Raw genomic sequence first — 25,982 nt, 5'->3', positions numbered from 1 at the left:
ATCACTAAAATTTAACTGTAACAATCTTTAATTAACATATGCGTGAACAATTTTGGGATAGTGAGGGTGAAAATGGTAGACAGCAGATGATGTTGAGTGATAGAAAAGCTGAAAATAGAATACATTTGGAAGAAGTGTGAGGTATTTGGGAAGGGTTACAAAGCAAGGATGGAATATTATAAGATAGAGGAAAGGGGACCCTGGAGTACCTTGCATACTAATAGCGGTCCAAAGTAACAGGGCAAAGGTTTTAATGGAGGAAGATAGGAAATTCTTCTTTAATATTCAATATGAAAGAGGAGGGTTGTGCTTAAACTATATGGAGTATTAGTGAATGCATAGCTACTTGCAGCTCTGGTTGCCACAACACAGGATGAATCATATAGCACTTGAGTGAGTACAAAGCAGATTTAGGTTGAAGTTGTCAGGGTTGAAGAATTTTAGTTGATTAGAAAAGCTGGCCAGACTGGAAATGTTTTATTTGGTGCAGAAGAGCAGAGATTAACTGATGTGTATAAATCTGACAGCCCTCCTACATATGAGGATGAAAGTTTATTTTTTCCTTAGTAGTTCACTAACCCTGGAACAAAGATTTAAGATACTGGTATCAGTGTGTTGAATGAACTAGAGACATGAAGGCACAGTGCAGTTAAAACAAAATGGGTTAATATGCATCATAATGAAGGGTCTCAGCCCAAAACATTGACTGTTTAGTCATGCTGAGTTCCTCCAGCATTTTTACTCTGGATCTCCAGCATCTGCAGAACCTTGTGCTTATGATGAGATGCGATTTACAAAGCTGCAGGCTAAATCATGGGAAGAGGGATTAGAATGGATGGTTCCACTTTGACCAGCATGAGCACAATGCAATGTATAATCCTGTGTAAAAAAAAATCCATCAAATTCAGAAAAGGAGAAAATAAAAGAGGTAATTCCTGGTCAGTAATCCTGGTTAGAATTAAAATTGGTTTCTTTCTTAAGATCACAAATCTAACATAGTTACAAATTGACAAAACCCTCTGACATGGGATACTGGATTGCATGCTTTACCTGACGGGGGAAAGTTCTCATGTTGATGGGATGATGAGAAACTGTACACGATTGGATTGCAGTAATGACAGCTTTAGTCTGATAATTTGTTGAGCGGGAGTTTAGGATATGGTCATGTTGTTTTCCATCATCAGCAATTTATTCATTCTTTTTCTTATGGATTCCTTTGATAGACAATCTAAATTTACAGCATATTCAATGGCTGTAATTTATAAAAAACGATGACATGGTGGATTTAAACTGCCATTAATTACATTAAAGCGGCAGAGAGAGACATACACACACACACAAAAAAGACTGTAAATGCTAGAATCGGGAGCAACCCACAAATTGCCGTAGGAACTCCGCAGGTCAAGAACATCTATGGAGGGAAATGGACAGTCAACGATTTAGGTTAGCTATACCCGCTAGTTCCTTCTCGTCCAGATGAAAAGTCTCAAGCCAAAACATTAACTGTCCATTTCCGTCCATAGCTGCTACCTGACCCACTGAGTTCCTCCAGTGCTCTGTAGGTTGCTTTATATCAAATTTAGTGTATATTTATAAAATTGTTAAGGCATAGTACACTGAAATCTGCCATTGATTTGAGTGCAATTGATCAATCCCATTCCTTATGGCCTGGGAAATTATTTTCCTTGAAGTGCTATCCAATTCCCTATTAAAGCCCTGACTTACTGCACTTCTGCCATCGTTGCAAGCAGAAAGTACCAGATCATAATTACCTACTGCATAAAACTTTACATTCACATTTGCTTCATGTCTTATATTTGAAATTTTAAATGTGTAAATTTAAACATGTTCTGAAGCATTCATTACATGGAATAGCTTCCTTTTCCTAAATCTCCTGATCATGAGGTAAACGGCAGATTAGAAAAAAAATTCCTCATGCCTGTAGGCAGAACTGAATAAATTCTGGTTATACACTGTTATGTCTAGGTATCATATGATGAGTAGATTTTGATAGTCTCCCTCTGAAGCTGGTGTGACGTTGCTCCAAATGAAAGGCTAGAAGTCACTGAAAAAACAGCTCTGAGGATGAGTTAATACCAATAAAACACCAAACGTAATTTCCAACATTTACTTCTAGAAAATATGATATATTGGAAAAGGCAAGGGAGAGGAAAAAGTCTTTAAACTGGGTGAATGTTAGAAAATGCAACATAATGTACCAATCACCACTCTAAACTGCCCTACACCTTCCACAAGCTCAGAGATGTGCCTGAGTGCCTAAGAGTAAATTAATTCCTTTTTGTTGCAGTCGATTTGTTATGTAAACTAACATAAGCCAATTTGCACACAACAAAATAATTGTACTAGTGTCAGTTGAGGGATCAAGACATGAAGAACTTTTTCAATACCTTAAAGGAACTCCATGCCATCTTATACAATCACCTAGGAAGGCAGGCGCAGCTTCAACATCTGTTGGGCCAAATTACACCGGCTACATAATAAAAGACAAATTATCTGGCACGACTTAGTCAAAATAATCCTCGATGTCAATGTGAGGGTCAAGTAAGTCTTCGCCATATGCAGAAAGGTCCATCTGATTCAAAATTAGGTTTTCAAAGGTCTCTTCCAAATCAGTTTCACCAATGAGCACAGCTCCCTTCATCCTTCCATTCTGCATCACAACCTTCACATATTCCTGGCCTCTGGTACATCGCAGAAGCAGCTCGTGATCTCTCCCCAGACCCTGGGCATTGTACTTGCCTAACAACACCACCTGCAGGTTAAGTAAAATATTCATGCAAAGACAGTTAATGAGCAGAATTATTACAGCATAGTGAGTCATTTCATTTCAAATGGCAGCCGGCTATTTCATCCATACATTTATTGTGTGTAAATAGCAGTAACTTTGGAAGTAGAATTTTCTACTATAGTTTGTACTTCAGCTCAGAGTTCGGGTTAAAAAAATCATTGGGTTCAAAATGCTTCAAAATTCTGCCCAGTTTGTAATAACTCCTTTCAAACTTACCTTATAATTGAAGAATTTAGTGACATGAGCAAATGATTCAAAGCAGAAGTCCAATTCAATTGGTTCCTCCAATATCTCTGCTGCTATACACTTGGCTGCATAATATCCCATCTGTCTAGCTTGGGTCCACAGTCGCATCTGTTAGGTTGTGCAAATGAAAAACAAAATGCAATCACTGGACAAATTGCATTTTCTAACGTTAATGGAAAACACATTGTGACAGATGGCACCTACAGTACCTGATGCCAAAGAGCTCGAGGCTCCCAAGATACAGTGCAGACGTCACCAGCAGCAAAAATATCCAGTACTGAGGTATGCATCTGCTCATCTACTTTAAGGCCCCCATCTTCTGCCACATCAAACTATGTAAAAAAAAAGAGAAACATTATGATTACTATTTATCAATTAAAATAGTGCTGCAATGTACAAATGCTTCCATCTGTCTTGCCTTTTCCCTTCATTTCATACTCATTACTTGTTTAGAAATAGAATTTCATAGACCAAGGAAAGAATTTTGTTGGCTCCTCACTTATTCCACATCCCTGTTCCTATGTTGTGGTGGTCTACAAGGATCTAATATTTATCACGTTTCCTTTAAAAGGTCTTTACCTCTTCTATAGCCTTAAGAAGTGGGTATAATTTGTCCAGATTTTTGAAACAGCTTCAACAGAGTATAGAATAATTCAGGGAAAGGTCATTGAGGCCAAGCAGCAGAATGGCTTCAGGGCAGGACATGGAGTGGGGCTAAAGGGTAGCTACCCACAGGGAAAAGAAGTAAACAGTGGTATTTCACAAGGATCAGAGCTGAAACAACTGCTGTTCAGTTTATATTTATGAATTGGATTCTGGAATTAAAAACATGAATTCCAACTTGGTAATCCTCTCTGATTTGAATTCATCTACAGGACCAAGACCTGCAATAATTTACTGGAGGGAACTAATAAGCTTATGGAATAGTAAAAGAACAGGACAATAAATTACATCACAGACCCTGTGAGCTGGAATATTCTGATTGAAAGAAGAGGATCACAATACTTGGAAGGGGTAAAGCAATAAAGGGTTCCAAAGTACTAAACATGCAGTGATATAATCAATTATAAGTAATAATCACTAAAAAGGCTGTGCCATAGGTTAAAAAATTAAAAAAAAATAAGCACTAGGATTTATTTCTAGACAGACAGAACAGAAGTGAAGGAATGTGGTGAATATGTATCAAATCTTTGTTAGACTCCTTTTAAAACATGACCCAGTTTCATATTATTTAAAGCAGAAAAGCAATGGTAGAGGGTGAAGAGATTTGCAAGCATGATTCACAAATGCGTGCATCAAGGTAGAATAGAGAGACTGAATCCTTTTACTCATCAGAAAAGTCTGGGGAGGACCAACATCTTTAAAATTATGAAGGGTTTTAATAGCATAGATGCCGAGAAAGTGTTTCCACTGGAATAACAGTTACTAAGAAATCCAATAGGAGCTCGGGGGAAAAATGTTATCCTGTGATACCATTGCAAGTGAGTGTTTCATTGCACCTTTTCTTGTGCAGATGACAAATTCAGCTTTGAGTATGACGATAATGCGGAACTTTCGACAATAGGGAAGCTGTTGCAGAAACTGGATAAAATATATTTAAGTAGAGGTTTGACAAGCACATGAGGGAGAAGAGGAGAGAGGAGTCAATGATAGAAATAAATCTGGAAAGACAGTAGGAACCCTAATTTGGGCAAAAATGTAGGGATGGACAGATTGGGCTAAATGGCTCTTGTTTTTGCTCATGGTCATGTCAGTTTTCCTAAGTAAACCTATGTAAACAATGACTAAAGAACCTTCATTTATATGGCACCAGGCAAAAGCTCATGGTATTACAAAATATTCTACAACCAATTATAACGAGGGTAAATATTACAGCCAATTTATCAATAGTTACTGTTTCAGTTTTTTTATGTTCCGACAGAACTAGAAAACAGACTCGTTTTATGTTGCAGAGAAGACAGAAGGATAGGGAGAAGAAAAGGAATGCCTCATCCATTTTCCCTTTGGTGGAGACCAAGAGAAAATGGATAAGACAGAATGGTGTCAATTAACAGTGGCTGGAGGAGGTGTACATGGTGAACAGAAAGAGCATGAAGCAAATAGCAGCTGAATGTGTGAAGTTGCTGAAATCGAGGAGAATGCTAGGAAAGTCTAATGGATTTTCCTATACCTTATGGTCATATGGACTAGGCAGCATCTGTGCAGAAAAAGTATTGCATTTCAAAAGGTGAAGCTAAAACATAATAATGGAAACCGGTTTTTGTCTCTTGCACTGCTCCATGGAGCAATATGTTGTATGCACATGCTGCAAACTTTGGGGCCCAACTTCTGATAAATTAGCCTTTTCTGACTGTGCTAGAACAGGGAAAGTTTGGTGAAAAAGCAAGGAATACAGAAAATGCCTGATAACTTTTTTCATGGTGGTCAGTTGTGACCCTGGAACACTGTTTCTATAAATGCTGCCTGGCATGCTGATGTCTCTAACATTTTCTGATTTGGTTTCAGATTTCCAGCATCTGTACTCCCCTTACAACCCCTTCCCCATCATCCCCAGATAGTTCCGACTTTGATCAGTTTTTCCTCTCAGAATAGATATTGTTCCTTTCCACCAGTTCCCTTCACGTCATACTTTGTGTTCTATATCTCACAGTTCCGCATTGGTTTTAGCTTCTCCACTTCTGTTCACCCTTGCTCTAATAGTTTAGTTTATATCAGCAGGTTCGGGTGAGGACAGGCGTAGGCTAGAACTTAAACTTGATAAGTTAGAGGTATAGCAAGTGTATGCAGGACGGTAGTTCATGCAGTAGAATGCTCCTCCTGTGAAATGTGGGGTTTCAGGGTACCTAATGACTACATCTGCAGATAGTGCACCCAACTTCAGCTCGTGAGTGATGAGGTCAAGGAACTAGAGCTGGCTGCATTCAGGACCATCTGGGAGGCTGAAACCTTAATAGGTGAGGTTGTCACACCCAGAGTGCAGGCTTTAGATATTAGATGGGTGACCAGCAAGTGGAGTAAGCAGTCAGTGCAGAGTTCCTCCTGTTTTGTGGGGGTGGGGGGAAAGGGAAGTGACAGATCAGTGCAGAGCAGCAGCAGCAGCCAGGCCAGTGACACTGTGGCCGGATCTGAGGTTCAGCAGGGAAGAGTAAAGTCAGGCAGTGACAGCGATAGGAGACCTGGTAGTTAGGGAGACAGACAGCAGATTCTGTGGCTGCAGTGGTATGTTGCCTCCCAGGTACAAGGTTCCAGGATATCTCAGAACAGCTGCAGAAGATTCCGAAGAGGGAAAGTGAGCAGCTAGAGGTGGTAGTGCACATTGGCACCAATGACATAGGTAGAAAGAGGGAAGAGGTCCTGCGCAGTGAGTATAGGGAGTCAGGGAAGAAGCTAAAGAGCAGGACCTCCAAGTAATCTCTGGATTACTCCCAGTATCATGTGCTAGTCAGGGAAGGAATAGGATGATGGCACAGATCAATGAGTGGCTGAAGAAATGTTGCAGGGGGCAGGGTTCAGAGTTTTGGATTGTTGGATTCCCTTCTAGGGAAGATAGGACCTGTACAAAAAGGACATGTACAAAAAGGACATGTTACACCTGCACCCAAGGGGACCAATATCCTTGCAGACAGGTTTGCTAGAGCTTTGGGAGGGTTTAAACTAAGTTGGTAGGGGGATGAGAACCAGAGTGATAGAGCTGAGGATGGGGCAGTTGGTATACAAGTGGATGCAGTGTCTAGTGAGACTGTGGAGAAGGACAGGGCAAAATTTTGGTTAGTAGGACGAGTTTAAGTGTAACTTCAGGGCAAAATTAAAAAACGGATATGAGTACAGGACGGTAATTAGGCTAGGGTTAAATAGGAGGTTGCTAGGCAGCATGGCTCGAAGAGCCAGCAGGGCCTATTCTGTACAGTATCTCAAAAAAATGTAATATGGAAGTTAGCCAACAATATCAAAGACCAAATCTAAAGATTTTTCAGTAATGTAAAGAGTAAAAGAGGTAAGAATGGATATCAGACTGCTGGAAAATGACACTGGAGAGGTAGTAAAGTGGGACAAAGAAATGACGGATGAACTGAATAAGTAATAGATAGAAAATGCTGGATAAACTCATCAGGTCAGGCAGCTTCCATGGAAATGAACTGTCAACATTTCAGACTGGAAAGGAAGGGGGAAGATGCAAGAATAAAAAGATGGGGGGTAAGGGAAGAAGGATAGCTAGGAGATAGGTGAAGCCAGGTGGGAGAGAAAGGTAAAGGGCTGGAGATGAAGGAATCTGATAGGAAAGAAGAGTGAGCCTCAGGAGAAGGGGAAGGAGGAGGGGCACCGCGGGAGGTGATAGGCAGGTTAGAAGAGATAAGAGGCCAGAGCAAGGAATAGAAGAGGGGAGGGTGAGCGAATGTCTTTAAACTGGAAGAGAGAACAATATTAATATCATTAGGTTGGAAGCTACCCAGACAGAATAGAAAGTGTTGATCCTCTGCCCTGAGGGTGGCCTCATTGTGGCACGAGAGGAGGCCATGTACTGACATATCAGAACGGCAATGGGAATCTGAATTAAAAAGTTCGGTCACTGAGCTAATAAGTATTTTGCATCAGCCTTTACTGTGGAAGACACTTGTAGTAGACCAGAAATTTGAGAGTTGTAGGGAGCAGAAGTGAGTGTAGTTGTTATTGCTAAGGAGAAAGTGCTTGGGATTTCCAAAGTCTGAAGGTAGAGAAGTCACCTGGACCAGATGGACCACAACTGAAAGATAGCTAAGGAGATTGTGAAGGTATTAGTAATGATATTTCAAGAATCAATAGATTCTGGAGGACTGGAAAATTGTAAATGTCACTCCACAGTTTAAGAAGGGAGGGAGGCAGAAGAAAGGAAATTATGGGCCAGTTAGCTTGACTTCAGAGGTTGGGAAGATGTTGGAATACATTAGTAAGGACGAGGTTTTTGGGGTACACATGACAAAGTAGACTAAAGTCTGCAAGGTTTCCTTAAGGGGAAATTTTTGCCTAACAAATGGTAGAAGGCAAAGTGTCAGAATAAAGGGGCCCTATCCTGGCTGGTGGAGTATAGTAGTGTTCCTCAGGGGTCAGTAATGGGACCATTTCCTTTCACGTTGTAGGTCAACAATTTGGATGATACAAATGATAGACCTGTGGTCAAGTTTGAAGGCCATACAAAGAGAGCTGGAAGGGCAGATGGTGTTGAAGAAGCAGGGAGTCTGCAGAAGGACTTAAGCAGATTAGAAGAATAGTCAAAGAAGTGGCAGATGGAATATAGAATATAAGTGTATTTTATTGCACTCCTATAGAAATAATAAAGGCATAGATTATTTTCTAAATGGGGAGAAAATTCAGAAATCAGCAGTGTAAAGAGACTAGGGAGTCTTCTTCCAGGATTCCCTAAAAGTTAACTTGTAGGTTGAGGTGGTGGTAAGAAAGGCAAATGCAATGTTAGCATTCATTTCAAGAGGATGAGAATATAAGAGTGAGGATGTGATGCTGAGGCTTAGAAGGCAATGGACAGCCTGAACTTGGAGTATTGAGGGAAGTTTTGGGCCTTTTATCTAAGAAAAGTTGTGCTGGCATTGGAGAGGGTCCAGAGGAGATTCACGAGAATGACTTATCTGCTGAGTATCTCCAGCGGTTTGTGTTTAGATACAATTATGAATGCTGTGCTTTAATTAAATTGATTAAAAATAAATATTGGCAAGAACTCATTAAGTAATTCACACCTGCAAATTATCTAGTAGCTTAATTTATAAAATCACTTTCAAGTGATAATTCAATAGGTCAAAAAATAATTTAAATTTTCAGCAAGAAATCAGCTGATAATTGGATCCAATAGGGTCTTTTAAGAGGTTTCTGGATAGGTACGTGGAGCTTAGAAAAATAGAGGGCTATGGGTAACCCTAGGTAATTTCTAAAAATAAATACATGTTTGGCACAGCATCGTGGGCCGAAGGACCTGTATTGTACTGTAGGGTTTCTATGTTTCTAAATCATGGCAAGGCATTCCATGACAAAGATATATTTTTTATATCTCTTTTTATTCGATGATTATTTTAAACTGTACACCCTTGGCCATTGAGTATTCAAATAGAAGAGACAGCCTTTTCTGTAAGAACCACTTTGGATTGAAGCCCTTCATCTGGATGGAAAGATGAAGAGGACAGAAGGTGTGGGTTGGAAGCTGGCAGGTGATGAGTGGGTCCAAGTGAGAACAGGTGAGAGGCAGAGGAAGGACATACTGAAAGAAGCAACAGAAGCAGAAAGGTGACAAGTGGAGGTGATGAAGAGCTGAGGATAGCAGAATCTGATGGAAGAGGAAGGTAGAGCATTGAAACAAATAAGACACGTGGTGAGTGCAGATAGGAATAGTTGGGTCAGGGGACCCAGTGTCTGGGTGATGGGCAAGAGTGGGTGAAGGGGGAAGAAATAGGGTACTGCAGGGTGCCACAGTAGCTTTATAGCTAATGTAACACTTCATAGCATCAGCGATCAGCGTCCAATTCCCACCACTGTAGGCAAGGAGTTTGTACATTCTCCCCATGATTGTGCGGGCTTCCTCCGGTTGTCACATTCCAAAAACGAACAGGTTAGGGTTAATAAGTTGTGGGCATGCTACGCTGGCACTGGAAACATGGCAACATGTGGGCTGCTCAGCACATCCCCAGGCTGTGTTGGTCATTCATGCAAACATCTCATTTCACTAAGCAGTATGTTTCAATGTACATGTGACATATAAAGCTGATCTAATCGATTCATGGAAACAGACAGGCAAAACGTTTGGTTGTCATGCTGTAAATAGCCACTAGGTGGTATGTGTTGTCACCTTCTCTTTTGCAATTGCCTGAACCAAAAACAGAGCCACATACCAGAGAATTTCTACACACAATTTTAATAACTTAATGTACTGTATGGATCATTTTGCCTGCAATTTCACTGAGGATTTTATTGTGTATTTGTCCCCAGCTCAGTTCTTTCTGCAAACTAGAAATATTACAAGACACTAATTGTCTTTCTTACATTATTTACAATAATGTTGTAATTTAGTTGGTAGATATTTTAGGAGAAGCTTGTGAAAATCTGAGCAGAGCTGAATTCTCTTTTTCAACTAAAAAGTACTCCATTTGATTCTGTGCAAGGTAATAAATTCAAGCACATTCATTGAGCCATATTCTAGAATTTTCCCTTGGTAATTTTAGATAATGATTCTATTTCTGCCATTTATGCTTCATTCAAGCTAACCTGTTGTGGTTAGTCTTCTTGCATCATTTTTAGCTGTCCTTTCACTTTGCATCATTTTTAGCTGACTTTTCACTTATCACAAATTTCCTTAATTGTTCTAATAATCTATTCCTTCCATTTGCTAGATCTAAAGTAACCTGTTGATCTGCAGCATTTTACAGCACTCACGAAAAGTCCTTGATCTATAATGCTAATTATTTTTCTCTCCACATAAGCTGCCTGACCTGCTCAATACTTCTCCCACTTTCTCTTATTCCTATCTTAAATACCACGATTCTGACTCATTTCTTCACTTTCTTTGGAAATGAACCTTCAAAACCGAGTCAAGGTGTGATTCTGGGTTCTAGTTCTCAAGGGCATATATGAATTTCATACCGTACTTACAAGATTATCTGTGAGAAATGGTTCAACATTTGGAATTACTCCAGTTGCACTCACTATGAAGTCAGAGCCATAGATCTTCCCATTTGTCAATTGTACATATACAGGCCAAGACTCTAAAAGGAATGGAAAAGTAAAATCAACTCTTATTGTTTGCACACTGAGACTTACGTGAAACATCCTCTGCACAGTTTTACAAAAGATCATAGATATACTGGTCCTATATTGAGAACAACTGTTGCTTGTAACTAAGCAAATTTTAAGTGTTTTTTCCGATTGTTCTAATCATGGTATACATTGGACTGATTATATTCCCTTCATACTCTTGCCATTGCTCATAGGAAATGGAATTTGGTAACTTTGTGCTGAATTTGATTGCAAGCTCCACTAGGAAAGGCATAATGTTCTACTACATCTGCCCATATTACTACATAAACTAAATACTTCTAACTTACAATACGTATGATAGCAATATTACATTTATGTTGTGCTATTACTTTAGAGGTTTTACAAAGACAGCTACTTACATCCAGCTAAGTGTTCCACACTTTTTAGTACCATTAGATGACCTCCAAGCAAAAGGTTCAACTAAGACTGAATACAGTTACAGATAGGCTTTCTACTTTAACCTCTTCTATTACTTTTTAAACAATTAGCTGAATTTTAAACAAGTGGATAAACCAGCTCGACAAAATATTACATCCACAACCTGCCTGTACCACCACCCAATCAGCTAAAGATACATTAGCACTCGCATCTGAGATTATATATTGAAAGATCACCATTATTTTACACAGTAGTGCAATTTTCAAGACAGCATCATTAACAATCTAAATGACAGACAGAAACGAAGTATTTCTGTTAAGTATAGCTGCTGTCCAACACTTGGATATCAGTATTGCTGGTGAAATTGGGAATTATGACAACTACTAAATAACTACATTTACCAGAGACCAACCGGTATTAAGGAGATAAGACTAAAATTAAGAAATTAAAGCAATGAACTTTGTATAATATCTATTAGCTATTGGTCTTCAGAACTTGGAAGTTTTCTGACTCTTGTAACTAACAGGCGTTACAAGAAAATTTGTACAGGTTAAAAAAAATCATCACTTGTACAGGTTAAAAAAAAAAGTCACTTGACTACTTACCTTCATCTTTTTGAGCTTTTCTTTCTACTGATATATTTTCAGGGAAAGCTAATGCTGTTTTCTGCAATGATATAAACTCTTCCTGTAGGTAAATTTTATCAATCTCACATTCATATTCAACGTGAACTCTGTGTGAAGCCTGAAACAAAAGACTTGCATTTATATGATGCCTTTCACATTTTGTATCGTCTCAATGTACTTTTGTATGGAATTATCCATCTGGATAGCAAGCAAACCAAAGCTTTTCACTGTATCTCAGGACATGTTACAACTACTAATAACTACTTAAGCAGATGCAGAGTGTTTCACATTCAATTAAGCACTTTTTTTCAGGTGCAGTCACTGGTACAATGTCAGACACAGTAATGAATTTGGACACAGCAATGTTACAACAATCAAAGCATCTGTGTTGCTGGTCGAAAGATAAATATTAGCCAGAATAATGAAAAAAAATTATTGTTGCTCTTCAAACTAACAGCATGATTACTTTTACATCCACCCAGCAATAGGGAAGTTCTTGATTTATCATCACCTAAAGGAATTGTGCCTGCTCAGATATTACTGTCTCAGTACAATAGACTAGAAAATGCATAGTTTCTCAAAAAGTAAAACGCACTAGAATTAGCATTGTAGCAACTTTACTTGTTTTGTCCCTTTCAGCTTCATGCCTTCATGCCAGTCAGGTCCCAATGCACTACCATGCGCTTCACTTCCAGCAACACTTTCCTTTTTCTTTTCAAAACCTGCAGTGAACAACCAAACACTTGTCACATTAAGCAACGGATTCCACTTTGATTCAAAACTCTTCCTTCTAGATATTCTTAGTTTTAAGCAGCTTGTCTATTGGTGTTTAACTGAGCTTATGCAGTTGCTACAGATTTTTAAAATTTTTAAAATCTGTACTGCTTAACATTATTTTAAAGTAATGTACAGAAACCTGGAGGAGGACTAAAACACTTAAACTTGACATTTTGCTTTTTCCTAATGCAAAGCAGCTCTGGAATAAGCTAAAGAGCACTAATCTTTGAAAGCTATCCTTGTAAAATGAAAGGTGACTGCAAGAATTAAAGGAATTTATGTATAGTTCAGGTTAACTTTATTCCATTAGGGTAGGAAGCAAATATTCTAAAATTAGATACAAAATGTGAGTTAATGCAGCTTTAACAATGATTTATTTGCTCAAGTTATTGACACATCATTCACTTTAAAGTGGATCATAAAAGCTGCATCATTGCAATTACCTTCTGTAGTGTACTTTGTCCTTTTGCAAGGGAGAGCAGCCTCAGCCTTATCAGCCTGGAGTTGAGGAATTAAAAATTCAGATGCTCCAGCATCAAAGAAAGTATTTCCAATTGTTTTATCTTTTATAGCCCAGATGACTTCACAGCCTTCAATTTCATAGCTAGAAACACAAATGAATAACTATTTTAGAACATTCATAGTCACTGGGCGCTCAAAATAAAACACTCTCTTTTGGGGCATGAGTAACAGCAGAAGCCTCAGCTGTACCAGTTTGGCAAAAAACACAATGGATCTTTCAACACGCTACAAAGAACACTTAACTACTTCTTCAATTGGTCATTGGTGACTGTAAGACAGGTTATCTGAAGTGTGTTCATTTACAAATCTGGATCCTTTCCCAAAAATAATTTCATCAGTAATTTTGGGGCCTTGACCTCATCAGTCATGTCCACTACACTGATCACATACACTGTCTTTCAGATTAGCCAGTCTTTTTATTGAATCCAATTCAATTTCTGGACTCTTGAATGCCTCTTCGGGTCCCACATCCTTTGGACCACTTCTGAAAAAAAGTGGGGAATGTTGCAAATTGACCAGTTGGTAATGATTGTTATTTTACAATATAGGTTGTAAATAAGAAACATAAAATACTATTACAATGCCTTTAGAACCTCTAATAACACCTTCCTGGTCCTGCTTCAACAGCACTGAGCTATATCTACTGTTCTACAGTTTAATTTTAAAACAAGCAACAATATAGAGTACATGAACAAAGACTCAGATAGCCTTGCTTATAGTTTAAAAGGAGATACTGCCTGCTAATGGATCAAATAGTCAGTATACTGCTGCATTCCATTCTTTAGCTTTAAAAATAAATCACAGATATATCCATTGTGACAATTTTGGGTACTGACTTTTTAGAAAAAAATTGTAGGTTCTAGATTTGTAGATGAACACATTATAGATAACCTGACTTACGGTCACTCTTAACTCAATCTTTCAGTAGCATTACTGAAGAAATTGCTACTGGAATTACATCCACTGTGATATTGCAACTCCAAGGAAAACTGAACAGGAAAGGAATACAGAAAGACATCAATATATGGGGATTTGACTCAGGACTATGAAAGCAACCACTGAATTTTGGCAATACTTGCCCATGCAGAGAAATACCAGTATTTCTATTTTAGGCCCCTTAAGTTCAACATTGAACACTCCCTAATCATAAGCAACATGGATCCAGAATGAGGGGTCACAGTTTGAGAATAAAGGGGAAGCCTTTTAGGACCGAGATTAGGAAAAACTTCTTCACACAGAGAGTTGTAAATCTGTGGAATTCTCTGCCACAGGAAACAGTTGAGGCCAGTTCATTGGCTATATTTAAGAGGGAGTTAGATATGGCCCTTGTGGCTAAAGGGATCGGGGGTATGGAGGGAAGGCTGGTACAAGGTTTTGAGTAGGATGATCAGCCATGATCATACTGAATGGTGGTGCAGGCTCGAAGGGCTGAATGGCCTACTCCTGCACCTATTTTCTATGTTTCTATGTATTCCAACAATAAGCCTCAAACAGAGCCTCACAAACATTCCAATTTTATGCTATGTCTCTCAGTTTCCCACAAGCCCTACCTACAAGAGATTGATAATTGTGACCTAAAACCCACACAAGACTGCCCAAACTCATTCCTTTGTTTACAGTGAGAAGCAGAAGTGAAAATGACTCATGTTGAACCACTCTAAATTCAAGTTCCCATCTCCCAAAAGCTCAATCACTTAAAATAGACAAATAGAACTGGAGTATCTTTGTTCTTCACTTCAGACATCATAGTAATAAAATATACTTACACTAGTTCCAGTGCTATACCTCCATTTCCTACAATGATAATCCTTTTGGCTCTAGCTAAACGACTTTGAAATTTCTGCAAAGAAAAAGAGAATTCAACATGTACAGTCAAATTTCAGCAGGCTTTCTCATCATCATAATGCTTTCTGGACATTGCTCAAGCAAATATTTTGCATTTTACAGACGAAAGCTTGTCTTAATAGGCTAAACATTCCGGCCAACATTAATTAACAAAGTTGTACCTTGCAGGCATTGGAACTCTACACTCTTACACAGCGTACAGACATTGCATTGTTGATTCAGTTAGGTATTGTCATCTATCCATCTGAAATCAAACCCACTGCAAAACCTACAACTCTGTTCTTGTGTGCTATTTTCTTATCTTTGGTATTCTTGAATTTCATGTCATTTCCCAAATCACAGCACATCCTTCCCATATCTGAATCTCCCCAACTGGATTCCAATTCTTGTCATGCTTATAAAAGAGCTCTTATCTAGCTCAGTGATGACATCTGGAAAGTTTTTTCTTCTCAAAATCTTTGATTAGCCATATTAAATACTTAAATGCCTCCTCCTCTCCCTCATCCTCAGACTGTCCTTAGTGACTTCATTTGAGTGGTTTAGAGGGAAGCAGAGTGAATGTCCAGTGATAAGCTCTATTCCCATTATTCTCAAGAACCCTAATGTTCCACTTTCTGGAATTCCACTGCAATGTAAAACCTATAACATACTGTATCTATACGATCAACATCTTGTTATCCCTCCCAATATCACCTCCTCAGGTTCAACAATAAATCAAACCCAACTCCATGAATGGAGTTCTTTAGAATGATTTTCTATGGCAAGTCATAATAAAGAATGCAAGATCCTGCCGTAATATTAAAATTCATCAAGATGGTGTGATGGTTGGAAAGTTGTGGTAAATGGAAATGTTGAAAACAAAAGCTGGACAATTTTAGATTTTGATCTAATAAGATTAAGCTATCTTGAAAAGCAGGCATAGACTAGTTACGCTGCTACTGAAATAAGGGCAAGTTGGTCTCCTTGCATGCCAGGTCTTCAAATTTTTAGTTCCTTTTATTGAGATATTACAAAAGCATGCAAGTCAATCTTGAGAACTTACTACTGGTTAACATTTTCTTGCAGAGTCAATGATTAGAAATTTTTTAGAAAGAGTTTACTCCACAGAAAAAGCTTTTTCTGCATTTATTCCCCCCATGACTCTTTTACCACACTAATTTTATGCATATATCTAATTTTATTTTATATATAGATAGATACACACATACACAAACACACAGGTAAGTATTTTTGCACTGTGCTGTGTTTAAGCAGCTTCTTAAAGGAGGCTATGAGTCTAAACGACCTCAAATGATTTTCCATTTAATGGGTGTATTACCTAAACATCTGCCAGGAGTTACGTTCAGGCTTTTTCTTAGTGAGAGCTGGGTATGTGTCCTTTGGAACCTGTTTGCCTATCTTCTTATCAATCACCCTTTGACCAAACGGAGGGCACTGCCTTAGTGCCACATAATTGAGGAGCTAGGGAGTAGCAAATTGGGCAGGTTGGGAAGGGCGAAAGACCACCACCATGGGGAAATGGAAGGAAGGATTTGATTCGGTCTCCATAAATCTATGGGGTTGGTGGGCCTGTTTCACTCAGATTCTGAGACAGCAGGGGTTAAGTGCAAGTAAATGAAATTCCAGGAACAATGTGGGAACTATCACAGTGAGGCTCTTATTTGAATCATTATCAAATCATGGAGCCTGTGTGCTATGCCATACGTTTCACTGCAAGTAAATGGAAGATTTTCATGATTAATCAGCACGAAAACTAATGTTACTGATATCATTGCATAATCATGGTGCAATTATTTATTCTTTGGGGGTGACTATGAAACTCCTGGTGATTTCTGACACTGTGGTTGAAAGATTAGTAATTGTAGCTGGGGAGGAGCTTTTTCTTTCTGATGTGATTATGACGACGCCAATTCAAACCATTTGAGAAACAACTAAGTGCTTTAATGGTTTGGAGGGGAAGATGAGTGTATTAATTAACATCATATGAACAAGTTGATATTAAACCTTGGTGACCTAGATAGAGTAAGAATCTTACACTCAGATCTGCTGAGAACTCTTCTAACAAGTACAATGGAAATGAAGAGATTTTCAAACAGTCTAGACTGGTACTTTTCAAACCAGCTCCTCAACCCAATCCTCTCTCCCATATATCCATCCCTTTGGTGTTAAGATCTCTCTCTCTGGCTATCCATCCCATAGGATGGTGATGGTTCCATTCAGTCAGTTAGTGAGGTTCATACACCACTCCTCAGAAAGGAACAGCGTGTGTGTGAGTGGATTTTAGGTGAGTAGGGGTTTGCACAGGTCCAGACACACCCTCTCGACATCCCCTCCCAGATCCAGTGGCATGGTGGGGTCCAAGACGGCTGGGGGAAGTTCTGTTGCAATGAATGGCCAGACCAAGCTTTGATGCAAGGGATGCCCTTTCCGTGCTTCACAGCATATGTTGGCTAGATGGCCGTTGACCCCACAAGAGGGTTCATCCGCCCTTTGACAGGCCTTGTTTTTCGTCCTGCAGGGCGTCTAGCCACCTTCCTCATCAGGCGAGCCTGGTGGGGGAGCCGGTTTAGTTGCCGACCACCCGACCATGCAGCAGGTAGTACTGGGTTACATGGTACCAGTAGCACTCGGTGTTAAAATAACTGAAGCAGCAATGGCCTCCAATTTGATTAGAAGAGGTTTTATTTCTGTTATTCATTGGGAATGTTTTACTTAAAATTATATTTGTTTTTACTCAAAACAAAAATCAAAATGTATTTCACTTTACAAGTCTTCCTACCAAATTCTATTCAGATCTTTTGGAAATCTTGTAGATTGGCAAAAGGTTTCGTTGAGCCCATTGTGTAGAAATTAGCTCAGGGATCAGATGGAAGTTCGCATGTGGTAGCTACAGACCTTCTTTAAGACATTTAAAAAATTATACAAGCATGTAATTTGAAACCATTTTCAAGTCAAACTCAGAGCTTTTCACTATTACAAATTTAAATAAAAGATGCGCCAACTCCAAATTCCCCCTGAAATCACTATGTTACAAAGCAATTACATTTATTTCTTTGCCAATTTTCCTCTATTATTTCAGCACTCAGAGGGGTCAATTTCAGACTGTGGACATTAGCATGAAGAAAATTTATATTTTGAGCAATAGATGCTACTAATTTGATGCTCAGCAAGCCTGGAGCCAGGCCTCACTGGCTATCAGTATCATTCAGGGTCAGAGCTGGAAACTATAATTGAAGAACTCATGTGGTGCAGAGAATAGCAACTGCTCACCTCTCTCCCTTCCCTCTCCTTCCATCCAAACCTTGGGGAAACTAAGCCTTGGGCACTTAGGGACGCACCCAGCAAGTTTGGACTGCTCAGTGGTCTTCAATACTCCAAGTCCCTAATGATGATCTTCCTCAGTCCCTTAACTTTTTATGGAGGACCCTCTAACAAGAATGAGATGGCTGATATTTCCCTAATACAATGGCTTACTTATAATATAAATAAATATATTAGATAAATAGATATTTATTTTTTTTTAGATATTTCCATGAATAATGTGTTTCCTTCATTTTAATTGCAAAAACCTTAAAATTAACACGACATTTGTAGTGACAGGTGCTTAAGTTTTAAGGTAATTTTGACAAATTGGGTTAAGTAAAATTATCACAGGATTCTCAAAGTTTTTGGTATTAATTTATCAGTGATGAAACATTTGTAAAAAAAACTCTTGAAAATCATAGCTTTGAAATTAGAACGTGATTCTGTAAACAACAACTAATAAAGCTTTCTTCGGAGTGAAATGTGATAATGGCTTTATTCACATCATTTTACAAGACTCCAGAAATTTAGTTCGGCATTTTTTGGAGTGAGTCATTCATACATCTGACTTTCATTTCAGTTTAACACAGACATCAAATCACATCAATCTATATGCACTGTTCTTTTTGGAGTTTTGCTGGGGATATTAGTCCAGGTTTTTTGGGGACTAACCCTTCGATCATTTGTACGACAACCATTTTTAAACGCACGGTGCTGGACTAAAACTCCACGGAAGAAAGTGCCTTCTAACTTGCCTACTTTGCATCTTTCCCCAGTCCTACCTCTGATCTAATTTGCTTCAACAGATTCCATCTCCAGTTAATCCAACTGGCTTCCATACACTGACCAAGATGTCTATCTGAGCTAGTCTCAGCTGCCCATGTTTGCCAATATCCCTCTAAACCTTAGAATGATAAACGTACAGAACAGAAAAGGCCCCCCAAGGAACACAATGACAATCAGACACTTAGTTTCACTCATCCTACTCTAGCCAATTTTATTTCCCACAAACTCCCAATAATGTTTTCCAGATTCTAACACTCCTTTGCACTAGGGGTAATTTGTGGATTGAAAGTATTTGGGATCTAGGAAGAAACAGGACTTTCTAGTCAGAGGGAGGCCATGCAAACTTCAGACAGACAGCTCTGGAGGTTAGGATTGAACACACACACTGGAGCTAAGACAGCAGTTCTACTTGTAAGCCACAGTGCCACTAATATTATGCAGTTAGACTTTTGAGATCCAGAATATTTTCCCCTCTGAACATAACCGTTTGCTTGCTGTGTACAGGAAAATGTGAAAACTATGATCTTGTTAGAAGTTTTATATTACCTTTGCACTGTCGGTATCCCGGATTCCTAAAACATATGGATTATCTCTGACTATCAATTTTGGCCTGCCTCCAGTACATATGCATAGCTTTTCATAAATATACTCCTTCCCATCTTCTGTATGGATTTTCTGCAAGAACATGAACAAAAATGTCACAGAAATGCAAGAAAAATTTGAACCTATGTCAGAGGCCAGTGGCCTGCTGTATTTGTACTTGCATGCTGAGCACTCGTGTACAATATTTTTCCCTGAGCATCGCAAATTAGTCTTGCTCGATTGCAGTTTAACATGCTGCAAACAGTCAAATGAATGAAATCAGGGAAAAAAGTACAGGGAGTCCCTGAATACACAGGAGATCTTTTCCTAAGAACAGTTTGTAAATTGAATTTTCCATAATACAGAAATGAACTAAGATAAAATCCATTGCCCAAAGTAGTAGAGTCTCCCAGTCCTAATGTACTTTGTTTATTTTCCTATGCTCGACCACTATTTTATGTATGGATTCCACACAAAAAACGCTGCTGCACGCAGCAGGCCAGGCAGCATCTATAGGAAAAGGTACAGTCCAGATGTTTTGGGCCAAGACCCTTCGTCGGGTCCTGACGAAAGGTCTCGGCCTGAAACGTCTCAACCGTACCTCTTCCTATAGATGCTGCCTGGCCTGCTGTGTTCACCAGCATTTTTTGTGTGTTGTTTGAATTTCCAGCCTCTGCAGATTTCCTTGTGTTTATGTATGGACCGGTCAATTTTCTATAACTACCTCTAATGATTCACTTTACAAAAGCTTCCTCTAATTTTTTCATTTCAAATACTTTCTATGTTCACCCAAGCACTTCCCATAATTAACATAACTCAGCAAACACTGTATTCAGTTGTTAATGAATATCATAAAATATTTTAATACTACTGCACTTGATAGGCTAACAAAGCAATCACTTCCAAATACTGGCTGAGACTGCAAAGCAACCAAATTCTATTTGCATTAAATAAAGGGGATACAATAGATTGATCATGAAATAAAGAGGAAGCTGAGGAGATGTGAAAGGCACGGGCTGTTCATTCTTCTTACTATGCACTTGTTACACTTCCATAACTAATTTTTCTACCTTAAAAATGATTTTAAAATTTATAGAATTGGAAGTCAGAAGTTCTGTAATGTGGGGAACTCCTGTGCATGGCATAATGTTAGTCAATATGGAAGGCAAATCATTAGACAACTAAAATTACAAAGAAACTTCCTTCATTCAGCATATATAGTACAATCTATCATAAAGAAATATATTATATAAATAATTGAATTTGGTTTTGATGGGAAAAATAACTTTTCAACTGCAAAATGTATTCTGAGAATCCTTGCATTTCTCTCCTTTTACAAACCAGACTGATCACATTTGCTAGTTACCCTAAATGCACAATAAATTTAACTGTTAGCACGGTTTACTTCATTAAATGATCTTCAGTCCATAAATTTCCTTATGAATAGATTAGCTACAAAGCTGAATGTGATCTTATAAATTATAATTAAGGATGATGAGGCCAAGTTTATTCAATGGGCACAACTATCTGAACTCATCAGATGTGTGCTCAAAATGGTGCCTACATTAGATTTAAACTCTCACTAAAATTACTCTGCACATTCACAACTGCAAAATCTTTCCTAGACTCAGGACAAGCAGAGAGAAAAGCAGGATATAACTTTCTTTTTTAAATAATCTTTATAAATCTTTCTTTCTTTTTAAATCTTTTTATTAATTTTTCAAAATTATAAACTCAATAACAAAGTTGGTACAAAGAGATTGGAAAAATGTTCATCAGCATATATAAAATGAATTTTAAGTAACATAGATATAAAAGACTTCCAAACTCATAATGAGATTAAACATTAAAAAAAGAAATAAAAAGAAAAAATATAAACAAAAAAAAACCCCAAAAGAGAAAAAAACCCCAAGAAAAAAAAAACAAAACAGGGCTAGACCAACAGCTTGTATCGGACACGTTCAATAATGTCGGTAACTCCCCCCCTCTATAAATCTAATCACCAGGAACCCATAGATGGTAACTGATACGCTGAAATATTTACAACTTAATTTTTTTTTACATGTTGTGCAGCATCCAATCCTTGAACTGCAGAATGGATCACATCAATGTTGGGATAGTGCTCTTTCAACAAGTGGGTTGGTCTTTCTTCAACTTCAAACTCTTCCAAGGTCCTAGAAACCTTTAGAACAGAAACACAAACTTTCAATCTGCCCTGATAATAAATTTAAGTTTATAAAAAGAGTGTCTCACACAGGCCAAGAACAAAAGCAGAAAATACTGGAAACATTCAACAGATCAGGCAGCATCTACGCAGCGAAACAGAATCAACGGTTCATGTTAATCATCTTCTATCAGAATTAACTATATGAGTAAACAAATTGTTTGAAGTTGCAGAGCGGAAGGGTTCAAGAGGGTATGCGCAAATGTGAGAAGACCAGGGTTATTCAGGTAATATAACTATTTTCAGTACTGTAACTTATTGGTGAATGGGTCACTTCAGAGAGAGATAGAGGAAAAAAAAGATGTTGTGACTATGACATGTAGGACTCAGCAGCTGCTGGAAATTTGAAGCAAAGGGGACATGGTTGATCTTCCATCAGAATTGGCCTATTCTAATACAAAGAAGGAAAAGCTGAAAATTGTTAAATTGCGGATTGAGTCCTGCTTGCCAAGAAGATCAGGCCCTGTTCCATGGGCTTTCATCTGTTCCACAATGCCCAATGAAGTCAGGATGAGAGTGGAATGGAGAATGACAGGTGCATGACAGGTGCTCAGAATCAACCTTGCAGATTGAATGGTAGTATTCTGTGAAAACACTCACACAAGCTTTGTTAGGAGACCACATCAAGAACACTGAACGTGAGTCACTAATTTGGAAAAAGTCCATGTGCATTGCTGCTTCACCTGGAAGCCATGTTTAGCACAGTGGGAAAGATGTTATTAAAAAAAGTCAAGTGTTGCATCTCGAGTGATTACGTGGGAAAGCGTCGTACGTGGGGAACTGAAACCATACACACCTGTTTGAAGTTCATCACTGCTTTAATAAGTGGAGATGCTGTAATTAAAAGGATTTCATCTCCTGGAAACTGTCCAGCAAGCTATAAAAGCAAAAAAAAATCCACAATTTCAGATCAAAGAAATGCTTACAATTATAACTGATAAATGTCAAAAAGATACACTGTAATATATATCAACAAGGCTTCATTTCACAGACAAGAGAAAATCTGCAGATGCTGGAAATGCAAGCAACACACACAAAATGCTGGAGGAACTCAGCAGGACAGGATTTTGTGGGTGTTTCATTTCACAGAGCTTACTCAGATCATGAATCTGGTCCTAACAATCCATGTTCATACTGATAGGAGGCTTGACAGAATGTTCCTACATCGACATTTGACACCAGGAGTGAACGGAGTACAACAGAAGGTATTAGACACCTACTTCATACGAGGGTACAATGTGAGAGAAAGGTTCTGGATAATTGTACTGAAATCTTCTTGTTCCCAAATCCTCTTGTGATAGTGGCCAACATACTATTTGCCTTTCTGCTTCATCAGTGCACTGGCTTTCAATGACTTATGTGGAGACACCTAAGTCTCTTCCAACACCATTCCCCAATTTGTCACCATTTAAAAAAATACATATCATTTACTTTCCTACTGAAAGGTAACCCCACAGTTCACTCCACTGTACTCTATCGTCCACAGCTTGTCAATATTTTTCTAAAGCCTCTTTGCACCATCATTAGCAAACTGTAAATGGTCACATGTGATCCTTTCAGTGAAATCATCAATCTGTATTGTGAAATATGTAATTGCAGCCCAAGCACTATGATCGTCATAATCTCCCAGAAAGGTCTTTTAATCTATAATGATCCTTTTTCACAGTATTGTATCTACTAAATGTTCACCAATATTAACTAAAACTTAAAACTCACAGATATTTCAAGGGCAAATAGAGGAGGGAGATAGATGTCTTTCCACCAGGTGCTTCAAATCAAATCAAAATAACCCCATGCAGGAAATGATATACAAACAGCTTACATTACTGTGCAAAATATTTAGGCATCCCAATTTTATATATATGTGCCTAAGACTTCTGCACAGATCTATATGCTGTGGCTGAAGGACAAGTGTACTGTAGGCAGATTTTCTAAGGACATGGAACAGGTTAGTAAGTGGTAAGGGGGACTCAAAACTAGCAAATGAGATTATAGATAGTGGTTAAGCAACATGGTGGCAGATGGAGCATAATGTAGGAAAATCTGATATAATCCACTTTGAAAGAGAGAATAATAGAAAAAATATTTAAATAGATCAAGACTACAGAATAGGGGTCCGAGTTCATACGACGCAGTTTGTCACGGAGCATGAAATCAGAGCACTACAGCTTAGAAACAGGCCCTTCAGCCCATCTGGTTCAAGCTGAACTACTTGGCCTAGTCCCACTGACCCACACCTGGTCCATAGCCCACCATATATTTATCGAAATTTCTTTTAAATGCTGCAATAGAATCCTCATCCATCAATTCCACTGACAGCTCATTCCATATTCACACCACCCTATGAGTGAAGTTCCCCCTCAGGTCCCCCTTAAATATGTTACCTTTCACCCTTAATCTATGGCCCCTCGTTCTCATCTCACCGAACTTCAGTTTAAAAGCCTGCTTGCATTTACCCCGCATCATTTTGTACACATCTATTAAATCTCCCCTCATTCCCCTACAACTCTAGGCTATGCCAAATGCCTTAAACGCTTTCACATTCATTTGGAGAGAGCAACCAGGAAGGCGGCTGGAATTCTGGCCTTTGTTGCAAAAGGCATGAAAGTGGAGAACTCGATGTATTTTTTGCAAGGTGGGTTACTGCAAATAGTTTTAATGTCCATGTACAATGATTGACCTGGGTTTGAGGCAGTGCAGAAAATGTTTAGGTTGATTCCTAGGTTATAGGAATTGATGTTCAGAAAAAGATTGGCTAGTTGGGCCTATACACCTTGAAGTTTAGAAAAAATATGCTAGATGATCTCATTTAATTAAGATTCAGAAGCTATTTTCATTCATGGGGTTTATTTAGTGCTAGGTGATGAAGATTAAACCAAAGGATCACTTATTTAAGATGGAATTGTGGAGGAAATGCTTCTCTGACACAGTTGTGAGTCTGTAATTCTCGACGCCACATAATTGTCCCTAGTAATTCAAAGCTGAGATTAACAGATGTTTAAATCAGTCAAATTTATTGTCATTTAACTGTATATATTTATACCATCAAATGAGACAATGTTTCTCTGCACAAGGGTGTAAAGCACAGTAGCAGATAACAAATGAGTTATGGGTTATGGGCAATGAGCAAGAAAGCAAAGTAAACCAACACTAGACCCGCTGTGAACTAACCAAATGGCAAAGCAAGTTCTAGGGGCTGGCTGAGTTATCCCAGGTCCCATTTATACACTTAATCCACTCCAGACTATTACCTTTTACATAAATTCAAATCCATTCTGCTCATTTTCACATTTTAACACTTCCCTGTTCTCCATCCCTCCTTCAACCTCCAATCATCCCTTACTCCTCCCACTCACTCACACCCCCAGCAGCACAGCAACCCCTTCACCTCCCACCACCCTTCAATCCCCACTTCTCTCCCCCCACATCATTCTCTTTTCCAACCTCACACCCCAACATTATCACCCTTCACACCCCCTATAGCACCACTTCCGCAACCTAGCAGCATAACCCACCGCATTAAAACCTCCTCACCCCAGCACCGTCCCCACTATCCCATCCCGTCCAAGTCCTCCACGCCAACACTCCCCATCCCCATTTCCCCAAACCTGCCCCCTCACCATTGACTCACTCAACGACCCCTCCCTACCTGTTCAGCACACGTGACACCAGCGACCCCGCCCCCCACCACGGCGAAGCGGGCTCGAGCAGGTGCCCGCGCTGTCGCCATGGCAGCGCCGCCTCAAACCTTCGGGTGGCCCCCTTCACCAAGGCCGGAGTCCACTACCCGGAAGTGACGTTAAGCCGCGTGAACAGCGCCGCCCACCGCTGCAGGAGGGGCGGGCGCGGGCGCGGGCGTGGGCGTATGCGCATGCGCCACTTTCTCCCACGTGGATGCCGGTGTGGTGGTCTTCTGTGGTTGACCTCCGAGCCTTGGGCGCTGGATCCCATTGTAAGCCTGTGTGATGAAGGCATTTATACGTTGGCCTGGGGCCGATGTTGGTGGAAAGCTCTTGGATTTCCCATCCCCACGTCCCAAAGACATGCTGGTAGTTTGGCCCTGCTGAGGGTGGGTGCGTGATAAAGCTTGTGG

The 25,982-nt window shown here is 39.2% G+C and overlaps 1 protein-coding gene across 1 annotated transcript; it reads right to left on the bottom strand.

The window, feature by feature from the left end:
- Window positions 1-368: 368 nt before the first annotated feature.
- Window positions 369-25,672, bottom strand: pyroxd1 (pyridine nucleotide-disulphide oxidoreductase domain 1). Its single transcript, XM_072241364.1, has 12 exons — window positions 25,539-25,672; window positions 22,686-22,766; window positions 21,728-21,847; window positions 19,630-19,758; window positions 14,916-14,989; window positions 13,071-13,231; window positions 12,472-12,572; window positions 11,830-11,968; window positions 10,682-10,794; window positions 3,265-3,387; window positions 3,026-3,163; window positions 369-2,773 (listed from the first exon to the last, which is right to left on the bottom strand). The coding sequence occupies exons 1-12, from the start codon at window positions 25,617-25,619 to the stop codon at window positions 2,525-2,527; spliced, it is 1,509 nt and encodes a 502-aa protein (XP_072097465.1). The 5' UTR covers window positions 25,620-25,672; the 3' UTR covers window positions 369-2,524.
- Between the last annotated feature and the right edge of the window lie 310 nt (window positions 25,673-25,982).

Source organism: Mobula birostris, chromosome 23 (genome assembly GCF_030028105.1).
Source record: "Mobula birostris isolate sMobBir1 chromosome 23, sMobBir1.hap1, whole genome shotgun sequence".
Taxonomy (NCBI): Eukaryota; Metazoa; Chordata; class Chondrichthyes; order Myliobatiformes; family Myliobatidae; genus Mobula; species Mobula birostris.
This window is presented reverse-complemented; position numbering and strand designations above follow the sequence as displayed.

Coding starts and splice junctions, on each gene's coding strand:
- pyroxd1 (XM_072241364.1), bottom strand. CDS start 25,619: ATGGCGACAGCGCGGGCACCTGCTCGAGCCCGCTTCGCCGTGGTGGGG. Junction 12,573..13,070: donor GACAAAGTACACTACAGAAG/GTAATTGCAATG, acceptor TGTTCACTGCAG/GTTTTGAAAAGAAAAAGGAA. Junction 2,774..3,025: donor CTAAATTCTTCAATTATAAG/GTAAGTTTGAAA, acceptor CTTAACCTGCAG/GTGGTGTTGTTAGGCAAGTA.